The sequence below is a fragment of the Acanthochromis polyacanthus genome, chromosome 11 (assembly GCF_021347895.1).
Source record: "Acanthochromis polyacanthus isolate Apoly-LR-REF ecotype Palm Island chromosome 11, KAUST_Apoly_ChrSc, whole genome shotgun sequence".
In the NCBI taxonomy this organism is placed as follows: Eukaryota; Metazoa; Chordata; class Actinopteri; family Pomacentridae; genus Acanthochromis; species Acanthochromis polyacanthus.
In genome coordinates, this window is record NC_067123.1 from 38,152,900 (window position 1) to 38,180,300 (window position 27,401).

Genomic DNA, 27,401 nt, shown 5'->3' on the forward strand with positions numbered 1-27,401 from the left:
CCTTTTTTTAAATCACTGAGTCTGACTAGAGTCTCAAGAATACAGCCTTTCTCTCTATTAAATAATCATATGATGGTCATGCAGTATCTCAGTCAGAAAACGCTGAAGATAAGTGATTAAAGATAAGCCCTCTGTGTGTCTGTCTGCTGTCCTGTTCAGCTGAGGAGAACAAACACTGCCATGTATAAACAAGCAGACTTGGCGTCACGTTATAGAATATCCGGCTTGTTTAGGTGCAGATCCAAATCACGCATTTGGGTTGGCTCAGTGGATTGATTGCTCTTATAGCCGATTATTCCATGTTTGTCTTTGTTTAATCTAATCATTTTACCAGGATCAGCGGCCGGTCTGTGTGTTTGTCTGCTACAAGCTGTCTAATTCCTCTCTCCAGCACATCTAAAAGCTCTGTTTGTTCTTTGTCCATTCCTCCAGTTTCCTCGTAATTGCCACTGTCACTGTTTCAGCATCTCTTTATAACGTTCTCCTCCACGTTTGTAAATATGCATGTTTTCCCTCTGGTGATAGCTCGATGTCTTCTGTCCTAGCGACCGCTTTAGATTAAAATAATGCTATTGGGATTTTGTAGGTCTTCTGTCAGTCCTCAGAAGACTTTTGACCTCTCTTTCGGCGGCATCGGGTCGGGCATGATTATTATTATAATAGAGAAGGAGCCTAATTTATGGGCTCTATGCAGAAGTCATACTGTTGGCAATAATGAGAAGGCAGGAGGGAGATTTGCTGCCTCCAGACTTTCAAATTCTTTTAGTAATTCTTTGGCATAACTTAGTCTCTGTAAAGTTCAGCCATTTTCGGTGCATTAAAAACCAGAGCGATCATTTTAAAACCTCCCGACTGAGGAGGTATTTGAACGTATTGTGAATATTTGAGCTGCGTTTAGTTCTTTATGTGGGATACCGCTTGGATCTGAGTCAGACTGAGGAAAATTTATATTGCCACCATCGTTTTACATTTCATGTGTTTCTTCTCAGGTCCAGAGTACGTCATGGATGCCTCATCAACAATATGTTATGCAACCTACAGTAAGTACTCTGCCATTCACCTGCAGCAGCTGTCCTTGACTGTCCACCGGGGCCCAGAGTTAGTTTAAATCTATGATTTGGCCTCCAGCCTCTCCCTCCTGCACAGCATTTCGTGAGAGTTGTTGAAAGGTTTTAGGGCGCACTTGTTAAAAAAGGCTTATTTTACGTTTACGCTGAAAATAGTTTACAACATGGAGATTTTTATATATTCAGCGTAATATTACTGACCAGAAAAATAGAGTCTGTCTGGAAAAAAAACCACATTCTGCCTCCGCTGCAGGTCAAATGTTAAACCAACACGCACGTGGCCACGCTGCATAACAACTTCTTATGGCGAAATGATTACAGCATCTCCATCCTGCAGTTACTATACAGAGTTTTATAAAGCGCAATTCTGATAACCGCAAGTTTCCATCTTTCCTAAATATACAAACACATTTTGAAGTTGTTTTTTTTTTTGTTTTCTTTTTTTGGGGGGGTTGGGATTTTATTGGCGTCGCTGGTGCCAGGAAGCAATTCAGCATCATGCACCAGACCGCAGCACAAGACAAACTGCAGACTGTTGCTCGGGGTTACCCGGCTGAGCAGCAGACAGGGGCAGAAAAATAATATTAATTAGATTTCGCTCGCTAGCAACACAGTCGGCAACAGTGAGGTAGTCACACGGCATCTGATGATCTCATGGCATTCAGAACATTAGTTTTCTGAGAGTCCAAAATCCAGTTTTTATTGGTCACAGAGGTTGCAAATCAGTTATTTAATGTATTAGTCACTAGCAAAATCCTGTTCCCATTCTTTGTGTGAAAGCTATGTTTTCTTGGGTGTCACTTTGTGGATTATTCACCTTTTTTATTACAAATCAGGCAGACATTAACCCTCTGAACTCCAAAACTGAGTGAAGGGTTTCTAAAGCAGGTAATCTTTTCAAAATTGCCAAAATTACGCTGTGTATGAGAGCCAGGAGTTGTAAAAAAATGATAGCTTTGAACAAAAGGTGAAGTATTTATCTGCGACACGCTGTTCCGTCTGGAAAATTATTAAAATCTAATCTTCAAATCAGGATATTTCATCAGAGTCACTTTATTTTTCCTTGTCTCATTTAAAAAATAAAAAAAAAATCCCAAATAATTTGCATGACCAGATTCTGTTAAAAAGCTTGTAGTTGGACGCCTGAGTAGCGAAACAGGCTGAGCAGGCGATCAATAAAGTGGGGCTGTAGTCTGCATGCAGCGGTCAATGGTTCGATTCCCGCCCATGGCATTTTGCTGCAGGTCACTCCCTCATTATTCTCCCCACCTGCCTGTCTTCCTCTCACTATGACTGTCAAATAAAGATGCAAAAAAGGCCAGAAATACATATATAATTTTTTTAATTCTTTTTCCTCGATGTGACTGAAAAGCCAGCAGTGACTCAGCTATGACCAACAGTCACGTTGCAAAAATGTGGGGACTTGTCGGCTGAACTCCAGGCTGTGTTTGCATAGAGCAGATAGAAGATGGACATGTAAACAAATTAAATGGACGCTTAGGAAGATGCTGTTACTGTTGGACATTAGAAGAAGCTTGGCCTTTTATATTCAGCCTCAGATTCGTATTCTGTGCAGCCTAACTGTAGTGTTGCTTAAAAAAATTCACTTCCACTAAAAGGTGGTTTAGTAACTAGTTTTCAGATTATCTTCTTTTAATTCATCCTAGCAACATAAATGCTCTCATTTTGTTGCGTAGAGGTTTTAAGTCATTCTGCCAGAGGCTTTAGTGTTTGCTTGAGGCTTTTTGTGGCCCCGAAGCATTTTCAGTGTATTTTGTTCTTCATTGCTCTCACTTTATTCACAGAATGAGACGGGGTAACATTGAAGGACAACAACATACAAGTATAAAACAGCTTCCCTTCATTGCATATGAATACATTTTCTAACTGCTTCTGCTCCTACTGCTTTAGTGGACTGTGATACAGACTGCTCTGGAGTATTTATACACTCCAGCAGTGTATAGAATATTTGTGATGAGAGGTGCATCATGGTAAAGAGCACCTTAAGAGTGTACATATTGCTCTTTGGTTGTAATTTTATTGATGCAGTGAGTTATTTTCTCTTTGGAAAGAAATCACCGCCCTCAGGGTAGTTTGAGTTATTTTTTTTACCTCTAATGTATCATGCAGGCGCATAATTTAAATCATGCTTTAATATCAGATTTTACTGCTGTGTACTTATGAGCAAATGAATATGTATATGGGTGAATAGGTAGCACCTTACAATTAGGATTTATGACCTAAGGTGTTTTGGAAGTATCAGAGTGTAATACAGTTAAGATATGTGGTGCAGCAACGCAGGATAGAGCCTGAATATCAACTTAAAAGCACTGAAATAATAGAGATGTGCAGCTTCTAGGTTGTTCTTCACCAGTATGCACTAATTATGTCATCAATTTATTACATTAATTAGTTGTATTTCCTCAGAAATAAAAAGTAAAATGTGGGCAGAGTTACTCAAAGAGGCAAATTATCACTCAGTGTAACTGCTAATAGGAACGCAGCAAATAAAATTAGCTCATTTTTTTTCTGCTGTTGCTGTTATTTACACGAAAAATGATGTTTGCTTAAAGCAATCCGTACAAGTGTCAATGGGATTATTAGATTCAGTCAAGAGGACAACTGCTTGTGCGTCCCTGCGACTGAACAAATTGCGAAACACCGGACCCGGCAGCTGATGGTCCAGCAGTCGCTCGCTGGCGCAGTGCTCAACCAGCCGCGTGGCTCCCCGCTGAGGCCATTTACCACTCAGTCCTACCCATCTCACTTCCACTCCCGCTGTGGGACAGTGAACATGTAATCTGGTCGCAGCAGGCCACCAGCCAGGCACACACACACACAAACCACACCCAGCTGCATCTGCCCCCCACAGCACTCAGTTTGCCTTTCAGACGTTCGACTTCCTGCCTCCTGTCAGAGCATCTTAACTTTCCCTCCTACCTCCTGTACTTTACTACCTTCTCAGTCACGTGCACACTTTCCTGGTGACACTTGTTTCACACTGGATTAAAGCTAGCCTGCTAACAGTCTGCCTGTTCTGGCCGCCGTGTTTGCCTGTTGTGAGAGTGAAGATGTCGGGGGATGGGCAGCATTACAAGGTGAATGACAGCAGCGACAGAGGCCTCTAATAGCCCAACTGCTCAGCATGTCTGCCTGCGTCCGCAAAGTTCATGTTTGCACACATTTACGTCTGTATATCTGCATATGTGCGTGCATGCAGGCTCCACTAATGTGTTTATTTGAACATACATACCATTTTCTTCATCTTCTGGCATCTTCTCTGTGTTGTTATGGTTTATCCGTCATCATGGAGAGAGAATATGCACAGCCTCACCATTTATGTTTGTATAACTCCTCATGTTTGACTAATACATGTTTGTATGCACAGTATGTGTTATGTATTACCATATGTGTGGTCCATACTGGTTATTCCCTACCAGCCCGCGCAATGCCCGACGGCAATCCATCTTCCGGCCATATGTCATGAGGCCTCGTGGAGCCCTTGGCACCAGCCACTAACCAGCAGCCACATTGTACTGTGGCGTACATCTCATCACGTCTTCATGCCAGCCGTAGCCATGTGGCCGTCCCCGTCCCCATGGCCCCGTCCCCATTGTGTTCCAGAGGCTCTTTCTGTCACCAAACGGCTGCTAGGTGCTAACCCCAGCTGTCACAGCCGTCAGTGGATCACTGCAACCAGACTGTCTCCCTTTATGTCATATCGACTACCAGCTATACACGGCAGACCACCCTTTACACACACTCACAGTCTGCCATCAGCTCAGTGAATCACATCAAATTAGCCAAGCGTCCTAGCCTCAAATGCTTGGGGGCTACTCAAGGCATTAAAAACCAATTGATTGTGCTGCAATTTGGCGGCTCCCTCCTCGTGTTGCATGTCAAACCAATGGAGCGTTGTGCAATCACGCTCTTGGTGTCGACGCAATACGGAGGCGGCCAAGCATGGAAGGGGAAGAGGTCACAGCTAGCCAGTCAGACTGTCTACAGCGCTGATGAGGAGCGCAACACTGTAGCTACACTGCAAAACATATAGAAAGAGCCCACAAGAGAAAGAACTAAGAAGCCTAGCAGTTGAAATAGATTCACAGATTGGCTACTTGGTTACCTGCATATTATAACTGGAGTAATGTAGGTTAAATTTCAATAACTTTGCCAGTAGAAGTTTCTACAAGCAGCTTGGTGAGTCCACTAAATATACTAAATGGCACCATCTGAGCTACAATGCTAATTTTGCTGTTTTCTGTCTAATTTGATGAGGACAACTTGCCATTGTTCCCTAGTAAATAATAGCCCTGGCAGATTAAACAGTAACAATCACAAGCGATAGAATGTCCGAAAGCTTAACTTAAATGTGTCAAATGCAAACCGCCATTAAAACACATCACATAATTTCAGTTGCATCAACAAATCCCAGGTATGCTCTGTCTCTTGCTCATTACAGCTAATCGTATAATGGAGGCCCTTCACTCTCCAGCACTCTCACTGGGGCTTCTGTGCAGGTCTAGGTGTGCTAATCTGGGGCTGCCTGAGTATCTCATCACCCCTATTTCTGCCCAACAAGCCTGAATTTCTGGCTAGATTGGCAGTTGCCCTCGAAGGATGGGTCTAAAAACGCCCATGGCTCTGTTTCTACCACCACCTCACATGGGCAATGCGGTCCGAGGGGCCTGGGGTTTGAGGTTATTTCTGTATTTTTTTATTAATGCGATAATGATGAAATTATTACCTGCATCCTCTGATAATGGCTAGATTCAAGCAAAAACATTTATTAACAACGGGTCAATAAAAACTGTCACTGACATGAAACCTTTTTTTAATGGTGGAATTTTCAGCTTCATCACCCAGTCCTAACTAATTTTTTCATCTTTCTCTTATTGGTTCAGCTTAAGCAGTGGTCAGCCGCAATTATCTACACCCACAAAAGTCAGCATAACTTAGATCAACAGATTTTAACTTTCAGTGCACTGAGAATCATCACAATTCACTACAAAGAGTTCACACATTGGAGCCCCACACTGCAAAACTTTAAATCTTACCAAGTCTATTTGTCTTATTTTTAGTCAAAATGTCTCATCCCACTTGATTTAAGATAAATTCACTTAACAAGTGACATTTCAGCAACATGGAGGGACCTGTTTTAAGACAACGCATCTTAAATATCTTGTAAATTCAAAGAATCTTGAAATTATCTTGTTTTAACCCTCCTGTCGTCCTGGGGGTCAGATTGACCCATTTTAAAGTTTAAAAATGTGGAAAAAAGCATATTTTGACAGTGAAAACTTTCACAATTTTCAAAGATTTATGGCAAAGTTTTGAACATTTTTTGGTGGGAAAAAAAGAAATGTTCAAAAAAATGTTTCTTTAAGAACATTCAGAAAAAAATCAACCAAAATCCAGCGATTTTGTTTTTTTTCTTGCTAAATTTTCTTTTTAAATAAAACTTTTAAGGGAAACTTTTAGCAAATTTTCTTCCTGAAGATTTTACAATTTTTTAAAAAATTTGGGGAAAATTTTTTGCTGACTTTTTGGATTTTTTTCAGACAAGGCACCAATATTTTTTGGTGCCGTAAATGAGGACAACAGGAGGGGTAAGACACCTAAGCTTGACAATCCTGGTAAAATTTAACTTAAATATTAACTTAAAATAAGTTTTCCCAGCTAATTCTAAGATCTCAGTATTCTAAATATCACATCTTATTTCAAGAAACCTTACCAAGACATTTTTCACTTGTTCTATTGGCAGATTTTTTTCACTTATTTCAAGGAAAACTTTCTTTGAAATAAGTTTTTCTTTTCTTGTTTTGAGAGGGGCTTTTTTTTTCCAGTGCACAGTTTGCCCACCAATAATTTAAAGACGTTCAAATGCAGTTCACCAACCACAGATGAACAATAACTAGACGGCAGCAATTAAAATAGCTTTGCAGATGCTCCTAAGCTTAAATCATCTGCTTTTGTCTTTAAAACAACAATCCATTTGTCATGTAGGTACATTGTATTTGATCCAATTACAATGTTTGTGCAAAACTGATTATATTCTGACATCTTTTTGAATCCACCTGTTGTATAACTTGACATTGTGTAAGAGTAACAGACAAAATAGGTATGTCCTAAAACTGCTAAATCCTCCAGTAGAGGCTGTCTTTTATGGGATTGCATATACTAAAACTAATCTGCTTGTTTTGATATTTCAGTGGAAGCTAGGGATTTTTATGCTAATTTGAAGTCATCTGTGCTGTTTGCTTGCACCTTAACCAAACACACATCCTCTAAAATTGTCCACTATGGTTCAGGACTAGTGGGTCACGATAGATTGGGTGGCCACTGTCCTCTGGGATGAAGAAATGATGAGCTTGTTGTTGTGCTTTAGCTCGCTTGTGGGTTGCGTATTGTTAAAAACCTGGGTAATTAGCTGCAGCTGATACTTTGTTAGCGTATCGATTTGCTAACTTGTTTTGATTAGTTTCTCCGAATTTATTCCTTCCACTTTCTCTGTAAACTTTAAAGGTGTTAAACAGTAATTTGTTGGAGATAGCAGATGATGTATTGAATGGCAGTAAAGCAAACAGACAGTTGGCTCATTGCACGGCGAACAGAGAGCATTGCAGCATGCACTGCTTCGGCAAAAGGTGTTTGTTTGTATCGGGCTAGATTAAGTTTGACAAGTCTATCCATACGAAACTGGACTTCATCCCACAGAGGAGCTGCACCGTGTTAGCCGTGAAGAAGAGACAGTGAGTGGAGAGCAAGTTTTCAAAATTTGTTTATCCTCAATTAATGGGCAAGATGCAGTCAGCGTGGAATGTGATGTAAAGTGACAGTGTTGTTGTTTTTTTAAAGCGGACAGCTAAATGAGGCTGCAGCCTGTTCTTCCAGGCGTTGTTCCTCTGTCTCTCTCCCTCTGTTTATCATTTGTCTCCCCTCTCTCTTCTCCCTCATGCCTCGTCTCAGATGTGTGCTCTGTCTGGCAGTTAGGCGTGGGATGTCAGAGCAGTACGACTACTCGCCTTTTTCTCTCCCCCTCGGTCAAAGCTACAGAAGTTGGCCGGCGCCTTGTAGACACGCAGACAACTGAAGAACTAAAGGCCCCAAATGACAAATACATCTGTGCAGCTCACACGCAGACGCACAGTCGCCTAAACACACACATTGTTTGAGTGCAGAAACCCAGCCCATACAATGGTAAATCTCACTTATGTACAGACCATCAATCACGCACACAGACTCTCAGATTCACTTCACACTGCCAAAGAGTGTTGGAGTAACTGCAGTGCCAGCCATGCGCAGCATTGCTGTCTTTCCCCATGACTTATCCGTCCTCCTTGTATTCTTTTTTTCTTTTCCTCACTCTGAACTGTATGTGCTTCAAGTGTGCATTTTCCGGAGTGCATTGGCCCTTACATACTGGAGGTGAATTATTGAATTCCTCTCCGTTGCACCCCAGCCAGTTCTCCCTGGCACAGGCTTTGAATAGATGCTCGCTGGGCCTCTTAGAACTGAACCATAACTATCTGCCCTCATCGGATAGGGGTGAATCAGTGCACTGTGTGATACCCATCTCCCCGCTTGACATTAAAAACGCTCCGTGGATTCAGCGGGGGAACATTATGTTGGTCTCATGGATTTGACTGGCGAGGCAGAATTTGAGACGGGGCTACAGTCGTCCTTGAGTTGCTCTCGCCGCTCTCTCTCTCCTCTCTCCATCTTTCCGACCTTCTCTACTTCTTTCTATACATCTCCCTCTCCTTTCTCTTTGGTCTCCCTCCATCCCTGCTGCTTCTCTTTCTTTCTCTCTCGTCTCCACTGCCCTTTCAGAGCACAACTGCAGCGACTCTGCCGGTGCCAGCATTAAAAAAAAAAGAAGCAAAAAATCGTCTGTTCAGGGTTAAAGTTTCATACATATAAGACAGATACTGTTGCAGAGCCACGGGGTGACTGACAGGGAGATTGAGCTGCTGCATTTTCACCAGAAGCTTTTGGGTATTACCTCGACAAATTTTGCGACAGTAGCGAAAAAATACATTTTGAGACAAAAGCTGATATGCTTTGGTGGGCAGGCTTTATTAGCTGGCTGTGTTTTTTAATTGGATTTCTAATCTTTTTTTTTTCTTCTTCTTGCTTTTGGTAAATCGGTAAATATTCTGGAGAGATCCTTGTGAGTGAAATGATCCGTTTGTCTGCAAAAGGCAGTCAGAGAACGGCTGATAAACGAGCACAGTCTGACCGTGGAGAGGAATGGACCTCCCACGAAGACATGACAAATACTGTTACATGCTTCATCTGGCAGCGTTATCCTCTCATACACACATATGGACACACACACACTACAAATCCATCCAAATAGCATGTCTTCTTCAATGAAGTTACCAGCTTCTTTTTTTTTTATAGTAAATTCAAGCATTTTATAGTCTGAAACGGTTCTAATACTGTTGAGATTATTATATTATTATTGATTTGGAGCAGCAGTAATGGGCTCTACTCTTAAAATTGGCTTTTACGTTTAACCTACAGCACCTCACATCTCACCTGCTGTCATTTTGAAAACAAAAACATTTGCATAAACACATCTTTTTAATTGAATTTGTAATATTGCACATTTTAGACAGACAAATAAATCACAAAGTGGAAGGAGGCCGATCTGTAATCCCGCTTATTTTCATTTTATTGTGGAGGACGAATAGATATACAGCAGACAAACGTGGTTACACATTGCTCGTGGTGCATTACAAATCCCTCATCTGTACCAGGCGCCACATGTTCATCAGTTAACGTGCATTTTTGTGGCCTTTTAGCTGCTTACGTTTCACAGTAGCATGTCGCTTTCCCTTGTTGGTCTTTCTTATGTTTGCAATTAAGATTTTCAAAACCGTTTTTGAAATCTCCACATGATGGCAGAGACCAAGATGAGCCACTACCGGCATCGCTGTCAGCTTGTGAGGCTTCAGTCTTTGCAGTTTCTCATTATGTGCTGCTATGTCTTTGCCAGATGAGATGAGCAGTTCCCGGCTCAGTCTATGCTCCTCGTAGACAGACTGTGCTGCTAATAGTGGGCAACCCGGTAGTCTGTTTGCCCCAAGGAAGGATTCATGCTGGGGATTAGTCAAAGACCTGGATTGCTGGCTCCCTTTTCTGGGCTTACTCGCATAGAAAGGCGCCCGAGGGGATCTCGGAAATGTGGCCACAACCGAGGAAGGTGAAGGGAGACTTATGGGTGCTATTGTAAACCTTAATATAGCACAAACAAGAAAAATAAGAGTACATGCACACACATTCAGATGATGAAGGAGTACAGAAGTTCTACCCAAGTTCATTTTACTGAATTTCATAACGAATAATGTGAGTTTTTTTGTGGTTCCTGTGGATACAGTTTCATTACCTGCAGAGAGTAGCCTTTAGGTGGGCAGACCGGTGGTATTAGGGGTCCCAGGATTTCTCAACTGTATATAGTTACCACTCAATCATCAGCAGATGTTCTGTAACACCAGGATTTCCAGACCAAGCTAGACTGACTGAACCGGTCTTATTCTCTGTGTGTTGTCGAGGATGAAGAAATATCTACGCAGTACCGAGGCTTTAGCAAAATTACTCAAACCCCGCAGCATGGAGAGTCCTGCAGCGTCTCACGTCTCATTTACACCAACACAAAGCACGCTAGCATGCGCACACACCAGCGTCGGTATCCAAACCACAGAGCCTCACGTGGAGAAAGCCAACTGTCAAATACAGCGAGGAATGTGTTGAGTCAAGCGCAGGTCCTCTTTCATGTAAACGGCACAAGCGATGCTTTGTTCAGCGGACGGCTCAGGAATACAGCCTCAGCCATTGTTTGACATTCTTGAGGCTTTTAATGTGTCTCTCTTCTGTCTTTTCCTCCGCAACTTTCACATTTCACCTGACAGGGGGCACATTCGGTGTTTCAAACTTTCCGGTCTTTGTGCTTGCTTCTTACCAGGCTGGTAGTGATTTTGTGCGCGCTGTTTGGACAGTGCGCTATGATGCTATCAGTAACCAGATGTGTACTTGCAAACAGTGAAACATCAAGACCCTTCAAGGTGAGAATCAGTGTGTGAACTTCTCTTCGTGGCCTCAAGCTGTTTTCACTCAGAGTGAAGGCGTCGCCTGGAGGTAGCGATATATCAACACCAGGTTGAAGCAACAGTGTAGATAGGCAATAATGTTGGATATCATAACCTGCAGCAGTGATAGAGATGAGCAAAATGCCTAGCTGCAGGGCTGTTGTGATTGGGTGTTTTAGTTCTGATACTGATCAGGTTCCATGTCATAAGAATCCGATGCTATGATACTGATCTTTACTGGATTTTTATTGGGAGGTTCTGCAGAGGACGAGCAGTAAAAACCACAACGCTTTCTCCCATCAAAGCTTTTCATGATTTTATTTTGCGCTCCAAATAATACACTTCAAGTCCATTTTGAAGACAGCTATCAGTGAAATCATTGTCTGGAGTTGATGCTGTTTTTGTGCTCGCAAAACAACAACCCCACACAGACTGTCCTCCAAAAGACTTTTGTTTCATAAAAATACAACTTTCACACAGTCCAGATTTAATGTTCATCTTACTACATTTTTTCTACATAGGACCAGAATGCTAAAGCTAGAATAAACTTGATTTTGAAAGCGTACAATGGAAAGAAACCCACTAACGCCTTTCAGAGCTCCTTCCATCGCCACTCATGAATGTGCACCACAGAGAGCAACGCAATAAAGCTAGCTCATGTTAAAAAGCACACAAATATCCGACTGAGATAAGAGAAATACCATCAAACAACACTTACTCCCAACTAGACTGCAGTGCAAACATTTGCACAGAAAAATGTAAACGTACCCCACTGAAATTGGAGGAGGATGCAAATGCACATGACCAGCAACATGTTTAACATTGCAAGCTGTTGCAGGTTTAGGTGGAATTGTAGGATATAGTTACTGTTTGTCTGCCTTTCTTGGTGCTATCTGCCCACTATCAGGATGGCCAGGTGATCAGTTAACCCTGCAGGTCAAATTGACCCATTTTAAAGTTTGAAAATGTGGGGGAAAAAATAGTTTGACAGTGAAACTTTTGATGTCCACATTTTCAACATTTTGGGAAGTTTTTGAACATTTTTGGTGGAAACAAAGAAATGTCAAAAATGTTCTTTAGAACATTGATGAAAAATTCTGGATTTTGGTTGATTTTTTTGTCAGTGTTCTTAAGACAATACTAGAAGTTTTACTGATATATATGTGCAATTACTTCAGATATTTTTACTAATTTTTGGAAGATTTTTTTAAAATAAATATTTTAAGGGAAACTTTTAAGGAATTATTGAAATTTTCTTCCTGAAGGCTTTTGCAAATTTTCAGAAATTTTGGGGATTTTTTTTTTTGCTTAATTTTTTGATTTTTTCAGACAAAGGAACGATATTTTTTGGTGCTTGTAAATGAGGAAACAGGAGGGTTAAACAGGCAGATCGACCATCCAATCAAGATTAAATGGGCTCTTTACAAGCCTGTGACTGCCACAAATGACAGAGTTTTGTTCTTTTTATTATCAGAGCTATCAGGATATCTTTCAGACAAATGCAGCTAAAACGATGCTGGAATACGTCGCATACTCCAGTTTTAAATGGGCTCGGCAGCCTTCTGCATGTGGTGCAGATCCATCATCTATAATGGATCCGGCAGTAAAGTCAGTCACTATTTGTGTGACATTTATGTATTTGCCTCACCTGTTTTTACAATTGTTGTTTCTGGTCAGCAAATGTAAAGACAAAGGTAATGAATGTCAGCTGATACGATCAGCGCTTCATCAGTCAAGGCGTCACCACTTACTTATAATGAGCAGTCATTAAAAAGCACTGCTAGTCGTAAGATTTTTTTATAAGATTTCTTATTTACTGTACATTGTCTCTGGTCGTTGAGTGTATATCAGTGTTTTTACAACCAGGGAGCTGATATCATCTCATCTCCTGTCTAGAGGCGGATCAATAGCAACTTAAGCAAGATGGGTTTTTCTCAGACACACACTCACTCACACACACACACACACACCAAAACATGTGCATATGTTGAGGAGCTCTGTAAACATCATCTCATACATTTGTAACAGATACGTCTGCAGCATCCATTATCCGCCTCATACACAGAGGACAAATCAAAAACATACATTCTCCATTTGTGTCAATCTTTTTCTCATTTTCTTTCCTCTCCAGCCTGTCAGTGGACGGACACACAACCAGACAGACACTGGAACGCGCACACACAAACGCACACTAAAGCCCCCCTTCTCTCACAGACACTCAGTCTCACAAACACAGAAAATCGAAATCACAAATCGGCTTAACTCTCCCTGACACGTCTGTGAATTAAGCCTTTCCGTTGCTCTCCCTTTCCCATTATAAAGGCATTGTCAGAGGCTGAATCAGTAACAGGTAGCCCACAGCTCCTGCTGCTTCCCTCTCGCTCCTCTCTTTCTCCTTCCTTCTCTGCTCCTCGCCTCCTCTCGTTTTTTCTTGCTCTCTCTTTGTCTCCTCTCGCTTTCTCTCTCGGTGTCCCTCAGCCTCTCTCTCTCTAATTCTTTCTCCTCCCTCCTTGTCTGTCGTTCGTCTCCCCCATGACCTCCATCAGCTCTTTCCTTAATCATCTCCCTCCTGTCCTCACACTGTCTTTTAGTCTCTCTCCTCACTTCCCCTTTTCTTTATTCGTCTCTGACAGTCATTGGTGGATTGATACTAAGTACTTGGGATTTCCATTTGGGGTTAGTTTCCTACTTCTTACATTAAAAGCTTTCTACTCAATTGCATTCATAGAATTTGTAGTTTTCTTGACTGATTCGGAGTTTGTCTACAAAGCATGTGATCAGTTTCTGAAATCTTATGTAATATTTTACAGTAAGCCACCCACCAGCATGTAAAGTAGTTAAATGACTCGTTGTGAGCAGCTCTAACATGAACAAAAACCCTCTGAACTCCACCTAGTTTCTGGGTTTCCTCACTGTGAGTTCATTTTTTTACTGTGAGACAAAATCCAACAAGAAACAGAACAACCATGACTGGAAGTAGAAAGAGATCTAAAATGTATTTGCAGAAAAACTAATTAATAATGCAATAAGTCATTTAAAAAAAAATAAAACAAATTAGAGTTATTCCTGTTGAAAAAATCTGGAATCAACATTTGCACCATTTTTCCCACAAAAAACTCGTAAGAAAGCAGTGACCCTACATGCTGTGGGTATTTTGCTACTTACATTATTAATGTCTTTCAGTTCTTGTCTCCCATCTACTCTGTGTCAGCACAGTCTGCAGTTCAGCCCTGTTCAGCAGGAAACTCAGATTTTTTTCATTGCGGATGTTGGTTGCAGTTAAATGATAACGGCTTCACAGTTGTGCCAAAAAATTCAGATTTTTGGGATTTTCGCAGAATCTGATGAAAGTGATTCGATCCGGCTGTTTGTCCATCAGACATGACTAGTTCAAGGGCATTCGGAAAGTAGAATATCCAAAGATCTTCTCTGTTTTTACGCTTCCTGGCTCTGATAAATGATCTAACTTGCCTTTTAAAACCACCAGTGGGGTTTCAGGGTTCAGACAGTGAAATAGTCTTTTGGTCAGTTTACAGGTCAGATACTTCGACTTCATTTCACAACCATTTTTTCCTCTTTATATATAATCAAACAAACATGACTTTGGTAATTTTTTTTATTTAGCTTTGAAACTATAATCTAATCATTGTTTAATATAGGTGTATGCACACTCACAGACACTTCAAAAACACACAAATATTCAGGAGATGAGAAGACAAGAAACTCAATATGCATGACAATTTGATAATAAGAGGAAGATAACTGGATTTGAATATTTAGCATCAGCTAATCTCTACTTTGGAGGTAGTTTCTGAGGTGGAACCTGCTTTCATTAGGTGACTGGAAACTCTCATGGCTAACATGCTAAGAACTGGTGCAAATTGGTCCCAGAATTCCACCCAGTTTCTTTATTTTTGTGTCGAGCTTGTAACTCCAAGAAGGCTCACACGAAGCTTGCATATTGATTCGAGGAGGGAGGGCGATGGGAGAGGAGGAGGGTGAGGAGGAAAGGGAGAGGAGAGCGAGCTGGCTGTGCTGTGAGTGCAGGGAGTAGACAAGCAGAGCGATTCTGACAGGCTGTGTCTGCACAGTTTGTTCTCCAATAGGCCCACACAGAGTCACCAGTGGGGCGCGCATATGCACACACTCACAAACGTACACTATTAGAATCGCACACACAAATAAGACAGTGTCAGTCTCGTTCGCTCTCGCGCACAATCGCGGATACACACAGTGTCGCAGGCTTACACGCAAACACGCACGCACACAAAGTGAGAAGAGAGGCGAGCTGAGCAGAGGAAAAGGGTTGTGTTTCTTTTCTTTTCTTTTTTTTTTTTGAACGCGTTCCTCCCAAGGCTTCAGTGCTGGGGAAATGGAGCTATCATGACAAGGGATGAAAGAGCAACAATGGTTTCATCACTTTCCCTCATGTTTCACTGCACCGTGAAAAAGAAGCTTCCAGCGTTCTCATCCGCCCGTTAGGGAAAACATGCCGTGCATTATATCAAGAGGGGAGGCTCAAGAGTGAGTGAGTGAGTGAGAGGCAGAGAGGGAGGAAGCATCCCGTCTCAGCAGCCAGTGAACCACACTGATGCATCAGCGGCAGATATTGACGGTTTTGATGGTCCAAAGACAGTAGTGTGTATCGATCCTGAAAACGTCCCTGTGTTCTGTTAGTGTTTATTGATACTGTACTTCTTTCATTCCTCTTTTCTGGCCGTGATGTCCTCATGTCACCTCTGGCTGAACCACACCCTTCGTTCTTCCTCTGTTTTTATTGCTTCTATATGTGCTTTCCTTCCGTCTGTCCTCATGTTGTACTTTCTGTCCTCATGTTATACATTCTGTCTTCATGTTGTACTTCCTGTCTTCATGTACTTTCTATCCTCATGTTGTACTTCCTGTCCTCATGTTGTACTTTCTGTCCTCATGTCGTACTTTCTGTCCTCATGTTGTACATTCTGTCTTCATGTTGTACTTCCTGTCCTCATGTTGTACTTCCTGTCCTCATGTTGTACTTCCTGTCCTCATGTTGTACTTTCTGTCCTCATGTTGTGCTTTCTGTCCTCATGTTGTACTTCCTGTCCTCATGTTGTACTTCCTGTCCTCATGTTGTACATTTTGTCCTCATGTTGTACTTCCTGTCCTCATGTTGTACTTCCTGTCCTCATGTTGTACTTCCTGTCCTCATGTTGTACATTCTGTCCTCATGTTGTACTTCCTGTCCTCATGCACTTTCTGTCCTCATGTTGTACTTTCTGTCCTCATGTTGTGCTTCCTGTCCTCATGTTGTGCTTCCTGTCCTCATGTTGTACTTCCTGTCCTCATGTTGTACTTCCTGTCCTCATGTTGTACTTCCTGTCCTCATGTTGTGCTTCCTGTCCTCATGTTGTACTTCCTGTCCTCATGTTGTACATTCTGTCCTCATGCACTTCCTGTCCTCATGTTGTACATTCTGTCCTCATGTTGTACATTCTGTCCTCATGTTGTACTTCCTGTCCTCATGCACTTCCTGTCCTCATGTTGTACTTTCTGTCCTCATGTTGTACTTTCTGTCCTCATGTTGTACTTCCTGCCCTCATGTTGTACTTCCTGTCCTCATGCACTTTCTGTCCTCATGTTGTACTTTCTGTCCTCATGTTGTGCTTTCTGTCCTCATGTTGTACTTTCTGTCCTCATGTTGTACATTCTGTCCTCATGTTGTACTTCCTGTCCTCATGTTGTACTTCCTGTCCTCATATTGTACATATTGTCCTCATGTTGTACATTCTGTCCTCATGTACTTTCTGTCCTCATGTTGTACATATTGTCCTCATGTTGTACTTCCTGTCCTCATGTTGTACTTCCTGTCCGCCCTCACACCCTTTTCTGTTTGTGTATTTTCTTTTTTTCTCGTGTATGTTTGTATTGTCTTGTCTGTCATTTATATGTGGACAACCTCCTAATAGTTGTAACTTTTGCTAGGATCACATGAAGTTTCCGTATTGAGTCGGAGTAGGACTTTCTGCTTGAGCGTTCACCACCTTCATCCTTTCTCCTGCTCCGTCCTTCATCTCACCTCGGCCTTATCTTTTGCCTCCTTCCTCCAGGGTGCAGTGATCACGCCAGCCATGGACCACACTATGTCCATGCAGCCTGCCAGCATGATGGGGCCTCTCACCCAGCAGATGAACCATCTGTCCCTGGGCACTACAGGAAGTGTGAGTACTCCTCATTGTGATACAAACACCTCCAAGTTGACAAAGAAGAAAAAATGCTGATGCACTCAAGGAGGATAACTTCAGTTATTACTGTGGGATTGCAGCAGCTAGATTTATGAGACACCGGTGGACATTTCTCTGGGTTGCGCCTCTTACACTGCTCCACTCTGATAGATGGACAAAGTGCTGAAACTTCACCTTCTTCTTCTTCTTTATGCTTTTGTACTGACAATACTTCTCCTAAATCAGGCCAAACCCTTCTGATACTGTCACACAGATAACATCGATCAATTTGTCTATCTATGACTAAGCAAATCTTGACAGGCATCATTTATCTACTCTTTTAATGCAGCAAGGGCAAATCTTGTTAGTAATTTAAGATATCCAATAATAATCTATCCAATAATTTGACCTCATTCATTTCCTGTGGGACCTGAGCGAATCTTGGGTTTCTTTTTGTGTCCAGATGAAAAGAATGGAACAGAAGAAAATGGGAGGAGTTAGAAGCTTTAACAGATTCAACCAAGCAATGCAGTGGAAGCAATTACTGTAGAGTTTACCAGCCGAGGATACATCTGTAGAGAAGATCATTATTTTAACTTTAGGGATCTTTTATTTCTAAGACCCTGAAACATAAAAATTTGAATTCCCACCTTGCGTATGTTTTAGCAACCAGTCTAGTTGGACTTTCCATCCACTTCTTCCCCCGTCACTTAATTATGGCGTTGAGTAACGAGCAGGAAAGTGTTTTTGCAGAACATTATGAGGTCACAGTGGAGCTGATCTTTGATCTTATGGATGTAAAATGTCATCACCTCATTAGTTCCCGCTATCAGACGTGTGAATTTAATCAATACTTGGGTTATGGACAAAAACATGTTCTGTGAATCCGCACTGACCTTGACCTTTGACATTTGACCTTTAACCTTTGAAAATCAATCTATCTAAGCAGTTAAAGTTGATGTTTGCACCAAATTTTAAAGAAATTTCCTCAAGGAGTTCAAGAGTTGTTGTATTCATCAGAATGGCACAGTCAGATGGAAACATAGCGCCAACCGTAGCTGCTGTCATGTGTCTCGTATCATTGGAGAATGCTGGTTGTTTGCAGAGAGTTTATCCTAGAGTAAGCAAACGTGGAGTGGTTGGAGGTAACACTGTACAGTTTGTTCTCTTCCACCACTTGTCTCGCTCTGGTAACTGTGGCAGCCATGCTCATGAACACTGCTCCATAAAGCTGGGGAAACTTTCTCTGAGCTACGGACTGGTGCCCAGAGACAAAAAATTAAACAAAATTATTAACTGTATTCGTGACACTGCCCTGCTTTGAGTGTAGATCTGTTTTGGTTTTGGTAAGTGCTCAACTTCTGATTATTATTTTACATGAAACCATGAAGACTTCAGTTTGTTGCTGGGAGACCTGAGAAACATGTTTCATGCTAATGAGATGATGTTGTGGCTCATTTAGACTGTTCACAGCATTACATCACTTTTGGTGAAGGCAAATGGGCCAGAGTTCATTTAAATTTTTAGATTTGTCCAACTTATTTAATTCTAATTTAACCCTGGACGTTGTGCAGCTGTTTGTTGTGTTTCATACTGTGGATGTAGGCAGCTAGTCAGCGAATAGTACAGATGGGAGCAATATTAAATGAAGGAATTTGTTTTTGTGTAACTTGGTGGTTTCCAGAGAGAATTTTCACTTTGAAAAGAAGCGTGAAAAGTCACCATGGTCACCGTTAAATAGATGTTCAGACCAGGTTCAAAAACATCAACTTTTTTTTTTTTTTTTTACCGACTGTTTAAAGACACAACATTCACATTCAGACCAGGTTTCAGCAGGATTTTCAGTAGTGAAAATATTCACTCCCTAATGTGCAAATAATAACCCGTTTTCATTTTGGAGTGACAGTAAAATACATCTATATCTAATAAGGAAAACAACAACGTGAGCAGGAATCAGTATTCTCGTTCTTGCTAAGCGTCCTAAGCTGCTGAACTCACCAGATGTTGCAGAGAAGTCTACAAGTCACAGGCTTGTACTGCTTATATTCGAGGGGCAGAGGCCACATTCTACCTTCAGAATCGTCGAATCTTTAAATCCTAAGTACATGCATGCTACACCAGTAAGCAAAGTTTCACATTTTACATTAATGTATGCAGCTGCCCACAGTATGTTATACTGGAAGCTTCTTGTTGGCGGCCTGTAAAATTCCATATTCATAATATTTTATATGAAACATTAGATGTGCCCAGATTATGTTTTTGTCTAAACTACATTGGTGGTGCAGTTTGACTTCAGAGGTCTCCATTACAACTGAAGAAACTAACAAAGCAGCAGAACAAAGTTGTGTTTTGTGGCACGTTGATGTTGTAACTGCATTTTAGTTTGTTCAAAAGAGAGTGAACAGAGATCTTAGTCATCCAGAGTGAATATTTCAGCCAGAAAACGATGTTGGAATCCCAATTTGTGCTAACTGGATTATCTGTAATTTAGCTTTCTAATAAATCTATTGTGACTGAGGTGTCAGTGATCTTAAAATGGTTTGATTAACTCATGAACACTGTCCACTCATCATTCAGTCATTCGTAACTATTAACTATCGATTAACGTGTGAACGTAGAGTTACTTTTAAAGAGGATTCAATTGTAAATGTGCATGAAAGTTGATGTCATTTTATTAGATTTAACGTAATAATAACACTAACTTTAGTTAAAATACAATTTCATAATGTGTTTTTTGCCATTTGGATAGAAATGTGTAGAAATGCCAGAAAAACATTCATATACTTGCAGTCTTTTGGAAAAGTCTATTGTGTCTATTTTGTCTCCTGTTTCTTCAACAAAATTAAAACCAAATCCAGTCATATCTTCATATCCGATCTTCATTTCCTTATTTGTGACCAGCTGTTATTCCTTTTCACCTTATCAGTGCAGACATGCAAGATATCTAAAAGTCTCCATCTGCTCTGAAGAGGTGAGACAGAAAATTGAATGTTTAGAAAGAAAGCTGCAGGTGTCCACTGCACTGTTGGTGCAGGTCAGGACGACCAAGTTGGAGGCTTTTTATCTCGAAGGAACATTGTTCATTTAGTTCAGAAACAAAGTACACACAGAGCAGGGGAGAGATTTTACATTTCCTTTCAAGGAAGCCAAGCCTTCTTAGACTGTCGCCACATGTGCTCAGCCACGGAGCTGCCGTATCATTTGTTTTACACTGCATGCGTTCACCGCCAAACATTGAGAGAGCATATTTCCTCCCTGATCTTCCACATTAAACAGATTTCCTGTGAAGCTTAACAGTGTGACAGGGCTCTCTGTTCTCCACCTTCCTCACTTTCACCCTCTATTTTCTGTTTCTGTCTCACACTTTGCGTCTCCCTCACTCTCTAAATCACACATCAAATCTATCACTCCATCAGTTTCCCTTATTGCACACGCTGCCCCCTAAACCATGAACTCCCCCCCGTTTCAGGATCAAGTCGACTTAGAGGTGTCACACAGTTCTGAAGCCTGACTTCCTGCCCTAACCCTGCTGCCCGGGGGCAGGCAAGCAGACAGCTTTGCTCCAGCACTGCGTTTGATCTCTCTGTGTGTGTTTGTGTGTGTGATTGAAACAGTGCTGTATTGTACAGTTACCCATGTGTTTCCAGGTGAGCTGTCAGCGATTGTGACGCCATGTTGGCTCTGTCATGAATGCCCCCTCCCTAATCTGCCCCAGCTGTGCTAACAGCCAGGATTAGAGACGGGCTAATCTATGATGATGGCTTCTGATGTTTGATGGGTTGTATTATAGGAGAAAGTGGGTTAAGGCACTCTCCTTCCTTTTTTCGTTTCTGGTTTACCCTCTCCGCCTCTCCCCTTTTGCTTAGCTTTCCCAAGGCAACGTGCTCTGTAGTCTAACTTCTACACACGGCATGCCACACTTGATCATCAGTGGGAATTGAGACATTTTTCCGGGAAAGCTGATTCTTACGCCAGATGTGAAATCCCTTTCATTCGGTGTGATTGGGAAAGCCTGTTAAAAGAGGGGTTAGTACCCAGGGTCTGTAACTATCTGCGTAGTAAACTGGACTTGACACTGCATACTCTTTGAGCACATTCCTCAAGTGTACACACATGTGGCGAGGTTGTTTTCATTGCCCCGGCCGGTCACGTGACTTCGCCCTCGCCGCAGAAGAGCACCTGCAGAGAGCAGCGTCTCCAGAGTCAACAACTTATCATGACTGCCTCTGGCCGCCGAAGGAGAAGCCACACCTCAGAATACTCTTGGCTGTTCCAGGGCTCGCTGCGGCTGTTTGTGTATGGCTGCGGCTTCCTTCTTCTCTCCAAGAAAAGAACCAAATGTTCCCAGATCGCCCCGAGCTGCGACACTGGTGTGGTGACCGTAGCTTTCCGAGAACGCCGTGTTATTTTGCAGCGCAGATCAGCGTGGAGAGGGTCAGGCCTTAAAAAAGGAGTGGCAAGGAAAACCTGGGCTCACAACGAGGAAGCATGGACCAGAGCCGCCTGATGGTCACTGCTTTGGAATTTAGCTGCTTCAACCAGAAAATGTTCTGTTTTCAACTCGCCCCGGCTCAGTTTGTGTGCATCTGACTTCAACAACTTGATTACAGAATGCTAAAGAACCTCAGGCTTACTGTTTATGGATGGCACACATAAACATGCCATCCATGCTCCTCGCTGATTTATTTTACCGTGTTTGGTGCATATTGCTCACTTACTGATTTATTTACCATCTTCCAGCTCTCACCACTTAACAGGAGTCTATCTGTCATGCCTTGTGTGCCTGTTAGTCGCTGTGCATGTGTGGATATGCATATGCTCGCGTTGTCATTTTAGCGTGTGTGTCTGCATGTGTGTGTGTGTGTGTGTTTGCACGCCTGTCAGTGTCTGTGCTTGTGTGTGAGTGATATAGTGTTTGACATGACAAGAGGTGACCTTCCCTCTGTGTTCTCCATCCTATTCCTGTCATGGCATGTAGAACCCGGGCCTCTGTTGTCATGGTGACAGTGGTGATTGACAGCTTCTGTGTCCCTGGAAGACAGATTTGTATGAAGTGCTTTCCTCTATTATCTGAGCTGTTTCCGTTGGTTTTCCGTGGGGCAGTTAAGGACAGTGTGTTTTTCTACATTTCCATAACTGCGCATGGTTATATTTAACCTTTACCCACGCGGGGGAAGCTAACTGAGCGTGCTCTTTCTCTTCCATCTTCAAACAGAAACACATGTTGACACCTGGGTGATCCCCGGTATCACTGAGTGGTTTGGTCCTTGCAGGACCTTGAAGATAATTGTTGAGGGAGGAACAACTCTTTTATGGCATTTTAAAATTTTACAGTGTATTTTAAATGTGTTTAAAGCCTCGTATAACTTCGCCTGGAAGTTTTATTCCTCATAACTTCAAGGAACAAGCTCTAAATTTAAAGTCTGTCTTGTCAAAAAGGTGAATATCAAATTAAATATACAAAATTAAAATGATTAGACTAATAGAGTACTACTATACTTGAAGAAATACATTTTTAAAATATTACCTGGACGTTTTCACTAATTAAAAGAACAGATTTTTGTTTAATTGTTTATGTATTTATCCTCCAGTTGTTTTATGCTAAATCATTCTTTAATTCCCAAAAGGGCATTTATTGTTTTTAATGGTGTATTCGTAGTGGAAAAATAGTAATTTTTTTTTGGTAATTTAATGGTATACTCCTAGTATAAAACCAGCTATTTTTAAATAAATTCAAAAATTAGCAGAAAATGTACTCGCAGGTCATTATCTAGAGTTTGTCCTGTAAATAAAAAAGAAAGTTTTCAGTTAATTTGTGGTTAATCGACTGTACATACAAGAAAACAATGTGTCAATAGTTTACCTACAGTAATAAAGCTTTTCTGCTTGTGAATTATATACCTACAATGCCAAAAAAAGTCTTCAAAAAGAGTAACATTTTTAAATACAGATCTGCTGTGATTTAAAAAAAAAAGAAGTTATTTTTAAAATTATATATCTTTCACATTTCCATATAAATACAAAAGTAAAATAAAATAAAAAATGTTTCTATCTCCATAATTATTCCAAGTTTGCTGATTTATTACAAGGAGTGGATGACAGCTATATTAAAAGTGCCTTGTAGAGTTTTCCTAAACGCAAGGAGAGTTTATTATTTTTTCAGTGTTACTGGCCCTAATGCATAATGTTTATCCATGAGTTTTACCAAACATCAGTGGAGTTTAGTGAAATTATTAGCAGCATTTAATAAAATATCGCCCAAGCGTGCATGTCTTAGTCAGGGACCCATTTGTTTGAAGATAAAAACAATTGCTCCATATATCTCCACCAGTTGTTAAAAGCTCCACTTTAATAGTAAAATCAATCTATCCATTATCTTCTGCTGATCTGTGGTTATGTCTCGGTGGTAGCAGACGTTCCTTTCCCCAGCAGCATCGTCTGGTTCCTCCTGGGGGATACCAAGGTGTTCCCAGGCCAGATGATATATGTAATCCCTCAGTGAGTTCCAGGTCAACCTTGGATCTTCTTGCCCAGAAATGATTCGAAGGAAGGCGGCCATGATGCAATTAATCAAATGTCTGAACCACCTCAGCTCGTTCCTTTTGATGCAGAGGTGCAGCAACTACATCCAAGTTCTCTCCGGATGTCCAAGCTTACCACTCTAAACACTTACGTCCTGAATTTTGTTCTTGTGGTCACTACCGAGTGCTCATGACCATAGCTGAGGGTTGGAACATGCATCTACTGGTAAATCCAGTGCTTTGCCTTCCGGTTTAAATTCCTGTAAACCATGACTGTTTGATGCAACACCTGAATTACTTCTGATGCTGCCCCAATCCACCCATCTCAAGCTCCATTTTCAGGTCACTTGTGAACAAGATCCTGCGATATTTAGACTCTTTTAAACCCAGTAGGAGTGATCCATCAGCTTCAAGCAGAGAACCAGACATGGACGAACTGACTCTCATCTCGGCGCCTTCACACTCGGCTTCAAACTGCCCCAGTGAACGCTAAACGTCACGGTCTTATGATCAACAGGATCCGAGACATGCAGCAACCTCTGCAGAGTCCAGCACCCACCGGAAACATGTTTGACTTTGTGCCGAGAATACGAACACAGCTCTCAGTTTAGTGATACAAGGACCAGATGGCTCATAGGCCTTCTCCAGGTCCTCAAAACACATGTGGAATAGCGAAACAGCAAATACTGAAATAGCCACATTATGTAAAGTCAAAGCATGCTGGGAATAATGTGTTTAAAGAAGGGACTGATTCTGTCAGTATGAACCTCTGCCGGCAGGGTCTTAGCAAAGCCGAGGGACGAAGATATGAAGAGCTTTTCATAGTAAAGTGGTACAGCAGTGTGATTCACAGCCGCTGGTGTGCACTTCCAATAGTTCCCATCATGTTGGAGCCCCACAGCTAAGATCAATAGTCATCAGAGCCCATCCCCCCCACGCTGCACTGCCATTAATAACCCACACTGAGTAGCTGGATGCTCTCGCCTTGACCAACTGTTATCCTTCACCTTGCAGATGATACAACAGAGCAGTGTGTCAACACAGAGACGATAGATAGTTGTGGAGACTGAGTGACAGAGCCGCAGGCGGATGATTTATTTGGACGTTTAGACATGTTAATGTGCTGTGCCACATTCCACCGATGGCAGAACTTGAATTTATAGAGAAATTCTGGTTGATGTGGAATGCAGAACCCTAAACTGCCCCTTCATCCTTGGACCCACCAAACATAAGTTGTCCTATATGTCGCTGTGGAACAGAGGCCTAAGCCGCTGTGGTACCAGAACAGTTCTGTCCCGTCTGTGCTATGGATTTTCATCCCGGCGTTGCTGCATTGCGGTGTGAATTTATACTGTAGTTATAGGTGTATGTCATGGAGAGTGATGGTGGAGAGAAGACTTAAGGAGTCTACTCACACCAGCCTCGTTAAGGAGCTATTCAGGCCTCCCGTTCATCAAACATACGCACACGCCATCTGCTTCAGGCGCAGGTGTGTGTGTGTGTGTGTGTGTGTGTGTGTGTGTGTGTGTGTGTGTGTGTGTGTGTGTGTGTGTGTGTGTGTGTGTGTGTGTGTGTGTGTGTGTGTGTGTGTGTGTGTTTGTGTGTGTGCGCATGAGTGTCTATGTGTGGCTGCAAGAGTGAAACACCATTTATGGCCAATTAGGGATGCTTTATATTACCCAAACCTGTCCCCTGACTATGGACAGGGAAGTATTAAAAGAGTTGAAATTGGACAAAAATCATCTTTATCACCATAGCAACCCAATTCACTGTAGCCAGTCTTGACATCTCCCTGACTTGCCACGGCAGCGACTGCAGAAATATGCCCTGCTCATCCTGCCACATTAAATAGGTTAACAAATGGTTATGGTGGAAGGGAAAATCTTATCTTATTAAATTTTCGTGTTAAATCTAATTTAAATTCTTTTTGCTGTCCTGCAGAGAAGTATAACATTTCAAGCGGACATTGTCCCCGTGACAGGGAGATTTTGATATTGCTAATTATCTCCAACTCCCCCTTCATTTGCTTTCATGCAGGCCTCACAGGTGAGTTGACCGGATAAGTTAATGGGGAGGAGAGGCGAAGACCTAAAGTCCCGGGGAAAATTGGTATGCACGGTTTGGATTCACCAGGGAGAAGGTCACTTCAACAATCTGATAGGCCCTTTTAGACGATAGCAAGTTGAAAGAGAGGCAGCGGGAGAGAGGGGGGGGGGGGGGGAGTGACAGGAAGGTGAGAGGGAAGAAGGGATGACACAGAAAGGTAATGCGGTAATGTGTCAGGAGGTCTGGATATGCGCCCTCACCCCGTCCTGACTGTGACAGCCCTGAAGGTGTGATAACCTTAAATTCACATGCACAGACCCACACGGTCACGGTCACATACGAACGCACACTAACATCCATCCCAGGGCATCCTCCTGGCCGTGTGTAGCAACGGTGGGGGAGTTAATCACCCATGTCCATGGCCTTTAGCTGCTCTCATTAGCGGTGAGCGGTGGAGCCGTACCCGATCCATTAGCAACGCTGCCGGTAATGACACTTCACCAGTACCGCCGGGCCCACGGCCAAGAAAGCCTTCGCAGCCCGGCGCAGCCCCTCCATTACCGCCTCCTACTGCATACTGCCGCCACGCTTTTTAGCACTGGCAGGGGGACTGAGAGGGAAAGGAAAAAATAAAACAGAAAGAAAGGGATTGTACTTCCCTTTTTCCTTGGTCCGGAAAGGCAGCAGGAAGATGGGGAGAGGGGGAGAGGCAGCCTGGTGGCTTTTATCTGGGATCACATCCGTTGGCGCTGTACTGCAGCATTATCGTTCCAAGCCTCTTTGTCTTTGTCTGTCTTTCTCAGACACACACACACACACACACACGCATGCATGGATGTATCCCACACACAGCTGCACAGGAGAGCCCATACATGCACAGTTGGACAGACGAATAGTGATAAGTCATCTTTTATGCACAGGCGTGTGCTAATTAAAAACAAGCACACACGCGGACAAATCAGGCTCGTACTGGTGCGCTTCTCCACCACACACACACACACACACACACACACACACAAAGCATTCCCAGCAAGTTACAGAAAAAGCCTCACACAAAGTGCCGTGTCCTCATTCATATTGCATGTGAAAGCCCCCTGGCTGTCATGTTACCAAACCTGTGTCACGTCTGTAAAATGCCCATCATGGAACAGGCTGGCACCCGGTTAAAAGCCAGAGCAGGCATGAATAAAGGAATATAGGCCACAGGCAACAGACTTCTTGCTTTTTCTTCCCCTTTCTCTCTCTCTCTCTCTCTCTCTCATGCTCTCTTTCATTCCCTTTAGCTTCATTTTTTATTTTTTATCCTCTCAGCTGTGGCCCAGTACATTTGCTTGCCTGTGAAGTCTTGATGGAACAGCAGGACATCTCCTCTTCCTCTTTCTCTTCTGTCTTCCTTACATACTCTTGTTTTTTTTTAATCTGCTCTGCTGCTCTGATAAGCGTGTACACATATTCTTTTAGCGCCCTCCA

General features: G+C 42.2%; 1 protein-coding gene across 7 annotated transcripts in view; it reads left to right on the plus strand.

The window, feature by feature from the left end:
* The window catches only part of rbms3 (RNA binding motif, single stranded interacting protein), a 314,380-nt gene that overhangs the window by 276,569 nt on the left and 10,410 nt on the right, over nt 1-27,401 (plus strand). For 5 of the 7 annotated variants that reach the window (XM_051955312.1, XM_022198395.2, XM_051955308.1 and 2 more), the window contains 2 exons: nt 990-1,040; nt 17,251-17,361. In XM_051955312.1, the coding sequence (XP_051811272.1) occupies nt 990-1,040; nt 17,251-17,361 (162 nt within the window). The remainder of the gene's footprint in view (nt 1-989; nt 1,041-17,250; nt 17,362-27,401) is intronic. The other 2 variants (XM_051955307.1, XM_051955311.1) reach the window with 1 other exon arrangement.